The sequence below is a fragment of the Elaeis guineensis genome, chromosome 11 (assembly GCF_000442705.2).
Source record: "Elaeis guineensis isolate ETL-2024a chromosome 11, EG11, whole genome shotgun sequence".
In the NCBI taxonomy this organism is placed as follows: Eukaryota; Viridiplantae; Streptophyta; class Magnoliopsida; order Arecales; family Arecaceae; genus Elaeis; species Elaeis guineensis.
The window spans coordinates 119,281,683-119,293,954 of NC_026003.2; the positions used below are offsets into that span (position 1 = coordinate 119,281,683).

Genomic DNA, 12,272 nt, shown 5'->3' on the forward strand with positions numbered 1-12,272 from the left:
GCAGATAAAGCTTGCCTATCATCAGAAGGTTAAGTTGTCGAGCTATTGGAAGCCGCCTCGGAGGTGTTCAAGCCTTCGGAAAGATGTGACTAACTCCTTACTGGCTTTCTGGATCCCAGTTCGATTCAAGATTGGCAATGGACGAAAAATCTTGTTTTGGAAAGAAAGGTGGTTGTACGAGGCACCTCTAAAAAGTATCTTCCCTCAATGTTTGCTGGCAACTCAAAGAAAATGGTATGGTAGTCAAGTTCTTCAATTGACGCTCATTAACCTAGAAATTCGGAAACACTGCCACTAGCCCAAGCGAGCTTCAAGATCAGCTGAATCTTTTGTGGTCAATGCTGGTGCCAATTATCTAGAACGACGGAGAGGATAAAATTGAATGGAAGCAGGATGGAAGGGGGAATTTCTCGACGGCTTCTATGTATCAGTTCATGCAAAATTTTTTGTGCATTACGAACGGTGTAGAAAATTTAACATGGAGCACACTGCTTTTTATGATTGATCCACGTAGCTACTGTTTTCCAACACATTTAATGTCTAAAATTCTATTTTTTCATTTAAAAATTTTAAATGACAAAAATATCTTTGTCTTTTAGAAAAAATTATGACATCTTATGTTCATACATGCAGAAAGTCATAATTTTGACGTAGAATGTTATAATATACCATAGGATGTCATAATTTTTTTTCAAAAAATAGAAATATTTTTTTTATTCAAAATTTTTAAATAAAAAAGTGGAACTGCAGACATTAAATGCACATTAGAAAGTGGTTGGATAAAAATACTCATTTTATATTATGATATTCTGGACCATATCATGACATCCTAAGCCATATCATGATATCTTGTATGCAGGAAGTCATAATTTGATGCAAATTGTCATAATATGCCGCAGGATATAATAATTTTTTGGATCATATTATGAAATCCTGCATGTAGGAAGACATGATATGTCACAGAATGTCATAATTTTTTTCAAATAGTAGGGATATTTTTGTCATACAAATTTTTTAAACGAAAAATTGAAACTATAGATATTAAATGTGTATTGGAAAGAGGTGGTTATATGGACCAACCACATAAAACGGTATGCTTCACATCATATTTTCTATACCATTACACCACCCACGGCGCACAAAGAATTTCTCAACGTTCATAAATTCTATGGGGTTGAGATGCAGGTTCGCCTCATCCCTACGGAACATTAGCATCCCACTAAAGATTAAATGTTTCCTTTGGTTATGCTTGAAGAATAAAATTAACACTCAATTTGCAATTGGCAGAAAGATTGGAAAGAATTTAGGGGGATGTGTTCTTTGCAAAAATCCTACTGAGACTTTGGATCATCTATTTTCAGATTGCCCACTCTTTTGCATCATTTGGAGTCCTATTTGTAGATTATTGGGGGTGTAACAATCACAGAAGACCTTTAAAGGTCCCTGCATGGATTGGACTAACAGAAACTTCCCCAACCTGCGAGACCGGTGACCCTCATGCTTATTGGAGCCATCGCCTGGAGTTGTTGGAAAGCTAGAAATACCCGAGTCTTCCTTAACAAACATGCCTCTCCCCGGTTCGTGGCTGCTGAAAGTCTCAACCTTTTCAAGCTTTTGTCCAACCTTGGCGATGACGGTTCACAGAGGAAGAATGGATCTTTTATCAGAACGTTACCTACCCTTCTCGATGACCTGTAATTTTTCAGCTCTCTCTGTTACCGGTTATTCTGTGATGTTCGACAGACAGAACGAGATGACATCCCCGTTATCGTTTCATGGATCTTTTATCAGCTCCCCTGGATTGGAAGTCATTGTTTGTGTCACAACTCTCAGCACTTGCAGAGCCAGCGGTTTTTCTTTATCCTCTTGTTCTTCGGGTTGTCCTGGCATGTATCAACTATCTGTTTCTTCTGTGAACCAAAGGCTGTAAGCCAGTAAACACCTGTTAACTCTTTGTGGTCTCTCTCTTCTCTGTTCAAACCTTCTGCCGCAGGTTTTATTATTATTATTTTTATTTATTTTATTTTATTTTTTTAAAAAAAATTTCTGGTTCTTATCTTTCCTTCTATCCTTCTCCAATGCCAGCCTATACGGGTTCTTTCGCCAATAACTTCTCAGTAGTATCATGAAAGTCTGCGGCCGGCCGATGGCAGGGATCATCCGATCGATGGACCACGTAATTTGGCTGGCGAGCACACCAGAGGAAGAAGCTTAGAGCGATAAGAGCAGCTTGACACGGTCGACTCAACGATCGCTGGGCAAAGATGGAGCTAAGAGTTGTCAAGGGATTTAGTACCGGTACTTCCTAGGGTTTTGAACGTCCGCTTCGAGCTCAGATGCCACAATCTTCTCCATCTCAATATCATCTAGATTTTTGGAGAGAGTTTTGAAGAAAAACCCTTCTCTGGATTAGAGAAGGGGGAGACAAAATAGACTGATATTGAAAAGAGAGCATCTAAAGCAGCGGTTGCAGAGGTCCAAGTTGGGAATCAGGGGTGGGAGGTGAGGTAAAAGAGAGAAAGAGATCCTCTTAGAAATCCTGCCTAGCTTGCCAGAAAGCACTTTTTGGTAATCCAAAAAAAAAAAAATAAAATAAAATAAAAAAAAATATATATATATATTTTAATGGCAGTGTGATGTTTGTTAAAAAATTAAAAAAATATTTTAATTTTATCAAAAAATTGAAAAAAATTATTTAAAAAAAACTCTATTTTAAAGTCCTGTTATCAACGACAACACCAACAACACCAAACAGAATTTAAAAACTCAAGATGCATACTGTGGGGTCCCATAAGATCTAGCTAGCCAAGCAAGGAGCCTGAGGAGAATTTTTTTTTTAATCAGCCAACCGGATTGGGTATATGATGGATCAAAAACTTATCAATATTTATTCAATATATAAAATTTTTAGATCGAAAATTTACTATTTTATCAAACAAATAATTTAATTTGATCTATAATAAATTGAAATAGATTAAACAATTAAGTATTATCATCCTCACGTTACACCACACATACCTAGTATGTTTTGTAGTTATTAGAATATAAGAGATATTTGATTGGAGAGAACGGAGATCTGAAATAAAAATCATAATGGATGACTTCTATTCCAGCTGATTGATTAAGAAGAGCCCTATTTTGATCCTAGAATGGAATGGAAATGGTCCAATCTACCTAAAATTCCATCCTCATTCTTTTTTATGGATTCAAATTTTCATTCCATTTTCGATTCCGGCCATGAACTAAATGTTTTAAAGAAAATTTAGTCATTTCAATTTCTATTCCAATCAATTTCAATTTTAACTTTAATTGCGAACCAACCAAACATCTTCGTAATTAATCCTTGAACCTCTTGCATTAATGCCATTATAATCGTGCATTCACTTCATAAATAAATTTTAGAAAATACTTCCTCTAATTTTATGAATTTTGACATGACCATACAAGTTTCGAGATGAAGGATAAGATTGACAGCCTAAGTCCTTGATGTTTCTATTATGAATATTTCATCCCTTATAATCCCATATAAATAATCCAAACTTATCAATCAATTTATGAGAGCCAATTCCGCTCTTGGCTTTTGCACCAACATAAAAATGTAGACTGATTAGGTCATGGAACTTGCAAATGGATGTCTTTTTCTTTTCTTTTTTTTCTCCTCCTTTTACTTTTCGTAAATGAGTATTGCTTTGCATCTTTAACATTCCATATCGTCTTGTTGTGAATAAAACGGTAACCAGCTATAATGCTTCTATCCTAAATCAAATTCACTTATATACTTGATGGTGGAAAGAAGAGGTCTGAAAAGGGACCTGTTTTTCATGATTATTTCAAAAACTCTTGAATATTTAAACTCTTACAAAGCAGAAGATGGACATGTAACTCCATGTAGAGCCAATGATGCATTTTGTAGGGGTTTCCCATTTATATTATTGCAAGATATATCCTTGACTTGCTTGGTTGCTTGCATTCCTTGGGCGGCCAGAATGAAGAGAGTCTCCTAGTTCTGGTGGGCAGTACTGCATCAGTATGAGAAGAAAAGCTTTTGGAAAAAAGACATGTGATCAGATTTGAAGAAACTTGCAGTTAACGGGAACCCTCTTTATTTCATATTAGCATGAGTTGGGAGGAGTAGCACTCATCTTCCAATCACACGACCATGGCAGGAATGGGAGAAAAAATGATTGATGAATCTGGCTACACAAGCCATTCAAGTTTAGATACCAAATTAATTTCAAATCCCCAGTTTGAACTTGGTCAACATATTTCCTCCTCGAGTCACATTGGCTAGCTAGGGTTCATTATGATACACCCAATAACTACACACCTAGATCTAAATTTTTAGGAAAGTTTTTGTGCTAATTCTGGATATGTTGGACTTTGTCCAATCTACTCACCTCAATCTGTAATGCAATTAGTTTTTAAATACAGAACAGAGAGAAATTCAACCTAACTAAAGTATGACAAACTCATTTGACAATATTGTAGTTGCAAATTAGAGTAAGAAATAACAAGGGGTTGCTAGCTCGTATGCAAATATTTGGTTTGCTTCAAGCCATAATATTCAGATTTGGCAGATTCAGCACGGCGCGGGGGTGGTGACAACATGATGTGGCTACACTTGAGGATGGCCAAGCCAGATGTAGAAGCATGGTACCATGTAAGAATATGTTACTATTAATCTATAGTTTGCAGTATCACCCCATACCGTCCGACACAGAATGTAGCATACTGTACCAAAATATCATACCATCCCATATCGATATTACCATATCGTACCAAACTATATACCAATACTATAATAAGATTCTATAAATACAGGATCCAATACTGAGATGACGAAGCTCAGTTAATCCAGTCTATATTAGAACTTACTGTAAATTTCAGCAATATGTGAAAGAGAAGACTAGATTTCAAGGGAACCTGAAAATGCTCATCTAGCTCAGAAAGTCTTGATCAAATCTATTACCATGTCTTATGGAAAATGAGTACTAGTTGATTGAAATTCCTTTCAGAACTTCCCACTGAATTCTAGGTCAGTACTGGATGCATCTTATAAGTTTCTGATGTTCTAATGGGAAGAAAGCAAGTGATCTTGGAGAAGCAAACCTGACTCAACATAAAAATAAGGCTCGAACAAGCTCGTTCATATAGAAAATTTGCCAAGCATGATACTGAATTCAGGCTGGAAATTAATGCAGACCAAGTTTGATCAGGCCCAGGTTTCACTCAGATTGACAAATACACCTCTTGTTTGATCAGCCCAGGTTTCACTCAGATTGACAGAATACACCTCTTGATTGGAACAACATGGAACTGAGAGGGTGTTTGGTTGGAAAAAGTGGAGATCTGAAATCGGAATTAGAATAGGTGACTCCCATTCCAACCGTTTGGTTGGAAAGAATCTCGTTCCGATTCTGATTCCGGGATGGAATGGGAATGTGTCAATCTATATAGAACTCAATCCCTATTCTTCTCTATGGATTCAATTTTTCATTCCAATTTCGATTCTGGTCAAGAACCAAATGCTTCAAGAAATTTAGCCATTTCCATTCCGATTCCAAGTCATTCCGATTCCCATTCCCATTCTGATTTTGGTTATGAACCGAACCAAAAGCCCCTTGAAGGAGTGTTTGGTTCACAACCGGAATCAAAATGGGAATGAAAATCGAAATGGCTTGAAATCGGAATCGGAATGGCCAAATCTTCCGAAACTTTTGGTTCGTAACTGGAATCGAAATCGGAATCGAAATTAGAATGAAAATTTGAATCCATAGAGGAGAGTAGGGATTGAGTTCTATATAAATTGAGCCATTTCTATTCCATTCTGAAATCGGAAATGAAATGAGACTCCTCCCAACTAAAAAGTTGGAATGGAAGTCATCAATTCTGACTCCGATTTCAAATCCTCACTCCCCCCAACCAAATACTCCTTAAGATTAATGCTGAGGACCTTTGGAGCCAACATTGCATATTAAGTTGTGAGTGGGTGAATGTTAGGACTAGTGACAACAAATGCCTAAAAGGGATAAAATAGCAGATTTTTTAACTGTCCCAACAACATAAGAGGTTGAAAAGCCCAATGCAAGGAACTAATCATCATGAAAGTGGAACTCTGGCAGATATTAAAATCAGAAGAAGAAATATAATACATTATAAAGGTAATACCGTAGACAAAACTCTTGCAGTTGTTTATCATAGAGATCGCAGTAAGAGTAAACAAGTACCAAGTTCTATATGATTAGATAAGTACACATCCCATGAGCAAAATTTATTTGATAGACGTGTTTAAAAAGTAGCATACAGTTGGAACTAGTATAATTCCACATACTAGCTCTGATTTCCTCACCAAGATGTGGGAGAATTTAAAATGTGAAACCCCAATAAACATAATATAGAATGAGAATCCGAATTTCACAGAGTTCTAAATAAAAATGCATTAAAACAGCAGGAACACAAATTTAAACAGTTCAACTAATTTCCTCATCCCAATTTGGGACATTATTTTGTTAAAAAGCAGGGTTGCACCTTTTTCTTATCCAAAGCCACACAATTCACTAACATCCCCCATGTCTCCATGAAAGAACTAATCAAAGATGACCTCCGATCTTTGACTGTTTTGCAATCTTGAACCACTCAGTGTGAAAGGATCCAGGCATGTCAATCCTCTCATAAGTATGCGCTCCAAAATAGTCCCTCTGAGCTTGGACCAAATTAGCTGGCACCCTTTCCCTCCTATATGTGTCGAAATAAGCCAGACTTGCAGACATACCTGGAGTGCTTATACCTGCATTGATAGCAAGGCAGATGACTCGGCGCCAAGCAGACTGGCGATCTAATATCTCCTTTGCAAACTCCGGGTCCATCAGAAGATTTGGTAGTTCGGGATTCCGATCGTAGGCCTTCTTGATCCGATCCAAGAAGATTGCACGTATGATACACCCACCTTTCCATATTCTTGCAAGCTCACCCAACTTGAGGTCCCATCCTTTCTCCATGCTCTTAGCTCTTATCAAGTTCATCCCTTGTGCATAGCTGCAGATTTTTGAAGCATAAAGAGCTTGCCTCACATCATCGATCAATTTTGCCTTATCTAACGGCTGACTGCTCAAGATGTCACTGAAGCCGCCTGACTTAAAAACTTTGGCAGCTTCAACCCTTTCTTCCTTCAATCCACTAAGGAACCTTGAATCCAAAGATGCTGCAATTGTTGGAGCAGCAACTGATAAATCAGCTGCCTGTTGAACAGTCCATTTACCAGTACCCTTCATCCCGGTCTTGTCTAAGACCTTGTCTACTAGATAACCTTCGCCCTTGTCATCCTTGATTCCAAAAATGTCTGCTGTGATCTCAATCAAAAAGCTAAGAAGCTCTCCCTTATTCCATTCAGAGAACACCTGCTGTAATTCATCATTTGAGAGCTTACCTACAGATTTCAATACATCATAAGCTTCAGCAATCAGCTGCATGTCTCCATACTCAATTCCATTATGGACCATCTTCACAAAATTGCCTGAACCACCTTTGCCTATGTATGTAACACAGGGGCCACTGTCTGGAACCTGGGCTGCCACTTTGAGAAGAATGTCTTCTATGTTTTTGTAGGCCTCATATGACCCTCCAGGCATCAAGGAGGGTCCATGCCTTGCACCCTCCTCCCCACCAGAAACTCCCATCCCGAGATACAGAAGACCAAGTTCAGCCATGGCTTTCTCTCTCCTCTCCGTGTTCTCATACCATTCATTGCCACCATCAATTATACAGTCACCCTTCTCCATGTAAGCTGAGAGCGTTGCTATGGTCTGGTCGACGGGTGCACCAGCCTTCACAAGCATGATGATGACACGGGGCTTTTGGATTGAATTGACAAATGATGCAGGATCATGGAAGCCGTAAATTGGGAGATTTCCTTCAAGTTTGGCACGTTCAACAGTCTCATCAACCTTTGAAGTGGTGCGGTTGTACACTGAAATGGGGAACCCTTTCTCAGCTATGTTTAGGGCTAGGTTTTGGCCCATGACAGCCAGACCAGCAAGGCCAATTCGTGTGAGAGCCATCTTTCACCTGATGTAAGTGGATTATCAGGATAAGGAGTTACAAGAATGTCATTAATCAATGTGAATCAAAAATGAAATCATGCACATATCAACAACAGGATTCTAGGATAAAATTGAGAAAATTATAACAAATGAAAACTCATCCAAAAACATAAAGGAATCCTTTGCCAGAACATAACCCCCCTCCCGCCTCCCCCCCCCCACCCCCCCCAACACCACAAAAAGAAAAAAAAAAAAAAAAGCTTCTAGTGCTACTATAGCGACATGAGTGAGGATCTTACATCAAATCAAACCAAGAATTACAACCCAAAAATGAATAACAAAACCATCTGACAAATCTATGTCCGCACAAGCAAACCAGTAGGATCAATTGCCACATTTTCAGATATACAGCCTAGAACAATCTGAATGTTAGATGATATAAAGAAAAGCCCATGATCTACCAAAACTCAACCACCAAAGACCGAAAAAGGAAGACAGACCTCCAATCTAGGCTGGAAGTTATAAAGCATCTGGCAGGACCTCAAGGTCCAGGCAGATATACATGCAACCTGAGAAATTGATTTACGATCAAAGGGTAATAAGATGGGAGGGGGGGTGGCGGGCGTGTTTGGTTTGGGTGGGGTGGGGGATTTTATGAGCTGAAACTTTCTCTGGGTTCAAAATGTTATTCTAGTTTGATGAACTTCAACACAGAACGCCAAAAGGATCTGCAATGCATCTTTCTCTAGGAAGGAAAATGTTTCAAAGGATGGTTCCCCAAAAGTGAGAACTGGACTTCTCTTTTATAACATTCCAGCACATAATCCCACAGAAACAACACATTTTTGACGGCTTGTTCAATAAATCCACAACCATTACAAATTCAAAGCCTTTCATATCTAGGAAGCACTTTAGCCAAGTCCTAGACAGATATCTGATCCTGTCCAAGTACCTTTATTTTTCAAAAAAATGTACTTTCTTTTATCAAAATCTACTTTTCTTAAAAGAAAAAAAAAATCCTAATAATCAAGATTCCGATGCAAAAAGAAATCTGAGTGGCATACTTGAGAGCTCTACAAATATGAAAGATGAAAAATCCTTGAAAAGGTGACAGTGATGAAGATCTTATAATCAGGAATGATATACTTGAATAAGTGGAAAGACAGATCTTTCAAACAGGATCCAAGCATTTAAAACCTCTCATAACGGGCAGAAGCTTGATTTCTTTTCTCAATTAAATTTCTTCTCTCTGTGTGTGTGTGAGATCAGCCAATCCCCAACTTTATATCCTACACCCACCCCATCCCTTGGCCCAACCTCTTGAGCGCTGGCTCTTACTGGAGTTGAACCCTGTCCCCTTGCATGCAAGGGTTGATTCCATTCGAGAAAGCGCTCTGTGGTTTATAATATTTTCATTCTAAGATAACAAAGTTGTTTTCTTGTTCAAGTTTCCACAGTAAAAACATCACAAAGTCACATATTTGTCATCTGGAATGAAATATTATGTCGTCCAAAACAATTTTCCGACTACCTCAGCAAAATTTGATCTTTTCTCTTTACCACATCTTGTAATGAGAAAAACCACAAAAAGCAGGACCTGATCATACAGAATCAAATAAAAAGCAGCTACAAACCAGAATCATTAGAGAGGATCTCTCTATACCAAAAAAAAAAAAAAAAACATAAAAAATTACTATGAACTAAACACAGCTTGCAAGCAAAACCCAGCATCAAACATCTCGCACGAACAGCACATGCTTGCCAGAAACTCATGAAGAAAAACCACACAAACATGAAAAAGATCACAACTTTACCCTTTAGCAAAGAAATAAATGCGATCCACAACAAAATCCTCCTCTCAAATATCAAAATTGGGAATTTTCACCAATACCCCTCATTAAAAACCAATTAAGCACATGAATTCAGACAAAAAAGCAAAATTTGTAGATCTACAACTTTGCAGACACCAGAAACATGTGATCATACGCAGAGAAATTAAGAGAAAAATAAGCCTAAATCGTAGGGAAGAGAGTCCGAACCCTGAGATTTTTCCCTCGCACAAATCCCGTTAGGTGTGAGATATATTTTTCTCCTTTTTCCGGATATATGTAGCAGACAATAACATGGCCTCCTATTTTTTAATCACGTTTTCTTCCTTTGGGAAATATAAATATTTTTTCTTTTTAAGGCCAGTCAAAACGTCAAATAATATTTTCTACAATTTTGATTACGATAATCCTTTGGGTGGGTGGGCTAGCGTTCCGGTCACCGGCGGGTAAAGCAAACCACGTAGAAATGCGGATGCAATTCGAACGGGGTTTATTCAAACCTAAGCCGACTCTTTCTAACCCGATCCCTTTTGGAAAGATCAGAATTTGGTAGGATGAGTTCGACTTTTAAAGGAGCGCACTTGATAACGAATCTCGAATCCGGTAACACCTACAACTTATTTTGTTTGCTTTGTATGTGCAGCAAGCTACTTATAAATAATCAAGATAAAATAGGGAGATTAAATAAAGAGATTTCCACCCGTAATTCTACAACATGGCTCCTAGCAATTTTTTTTTTTTTAAATGCTATCACAGGAAACTTATGTTTTATACCACAACTTTATTATGAATTCTATTGTTTCAATTAATCACATGAATAGTTCCCTACAACATGGCATGGCAGTGGTATAAAGATTGGATTAGAATAGGGATGGCAAACAAGTCAGGTCGAATATAAATTAAATTAAAAATTTATCAATCTAAATATAATTTATTTATTAAATAAATAAAAAATTTAGATCTAAATTTAATCTGTTTATTAAATAGATAATCCATCCTTAACCACATAACTCATTTATTAAATAAGTCAAGTTAACTTAAATGGATTAAACAAGTTATATAGTTTGGATTAAACAGATTAAGTAGTTTTTAAATAGATCAAATAGGTTTAGTTATAATCAGATCCAATTATTAAACAGACCGAAGGTCTAAATTTGAATTCAACCCATTGAATAATAAATCAAGACGAGTTGATCCTTTTGTGAATCAGATCCATTTGTGAATCAATCCATTTATCTCAAACACAAATTCAATTAAAGTAAGTATTGACCGAGTTGATGAATCAGATAAATTATTGTCCTTAGATTAAAATTGTATTATAACCAATAAATGGATATTAGATTGAAAAATACTTTGTCCATACCTTACATATACCTCTAGGCATACACCAACCTTTTTTTTCCCAAGCTGTGAAGGATAAAGCCCTTCCTAAAATACTTGCCTCTTGTATGGTGCATTAACAAACCAGTTTGGTGCTCATTTCAAATATACTTTAGACTCATTTGGTTCATGAATTTTTTTTTTTTAAAGAAGTAATTTTCTAAAAAATTAGTTCTTAAGAATAGAATTTTAATATATTTGATTGGCCATGAAAAATAAGTTGTTGAAGAATGGCTTATGCTTAGTTGAATATCTATTTTTTTGAACAAATTACGTAGAATACCTCTTATACCTTTAACAGATATAAGACCATATATCTTTGCTCCTAAATTTTATATAAATAATAATATTATATATATTAATATACATATATTATAATATAACATTAGATCATAATAATTTATTATATTAATATAATACTAATATATATTATATTATATCAATATCATATTAATACTTAAATATAATAAATTTATTAACATATTAATAAATATAATATTATATTAATATAAATTAACATATTAATATAAATAGTATATTAATATTAATAAAAATATTATATTAGTATAAGTATTATCATATTAATATCAATATTAATATTAATATTATATTTATATAAATATTAAGATAATATTAATATAATATCATATTACTACTATTCAGTATTTCATCCTAACTATCTATTAATATTTTATAAAATCTTAGTAGTAGTCTTAAAAGGATATTTTGAGAAAGAAAAAATATCATCAATTTTCATCTCATAGAAGGTGCGAAAATCCATCTCTTCTATGAGTTCTCACTTACCGTGAAATATGAAAAATGACTTTCTATGAATTTTTTTTTTATTTTCTCTAATCTTAAAACTCAAACTAAACAAAAGTTTCTCTCCTACTTCTCAGGAATTACCTCTTCCCTTCTCCACTTTCTATGAACCAAATGTGTCATTTGGGTATACAGAACAATACATATTGTATATGTAAGGGCCTAGTTCTAAGAGTTTTTTTTTCTTGAATTTTAAAGCACT

General features: G+C 35.9%; 1 protein-coding gene across 2 annotated transcripts; it reads right to left on the reverse strand.

Moving 5' to 3' along the window:
• Window positions 1–6,261: 6,261 nt before the first annotated feature.
• LOC105053810 (6-phosphogluconate dehydrogenase, decarboxylating 1) lies at window positions 6,262–10,216 on the reverse strand. 2 transcript variants are annotated; one of them, XM_010935102.3, is made up of 2 exons: window positions 10,079–10,216; window positions 6,262–8,064 (listed from the first exon to the last, which is right to left on the reverse strand). In XM_010935102.3, the coding sequence occupies exon 2, from the start codon at window positions 8,055–8,057 to the stop codon at window positions 6,591–6,593; it is 1,467 nt and encodes a 488-aa protein (XP_010933404.1). In that variant the 5' UTR covers window positions 8,058–8,064; window positions 10,079–10,216; the 3' UTR covers window positions 6,262–6,590. The 2 variants fall into 2 exon arrangements, with proteins under 2 accessions (XP_010933404.1, XP_010933405.1); XM_010935103.4 differs by having other exon boundaries at window positions 9,854–10,079.
• Between the last annotated feature and the right edge of the window lie 2,056 nt (window positions 10,217–12,272).

Coding starts and splice junctions, on each gene's coding strand:
- LOC105053810 (XM_010935102.3), bottom strand. CDS start 8,057: ATGGCTCTCACACGAATTGGCCTTGCTGGTCTGGCTGTCATGGGCCAA.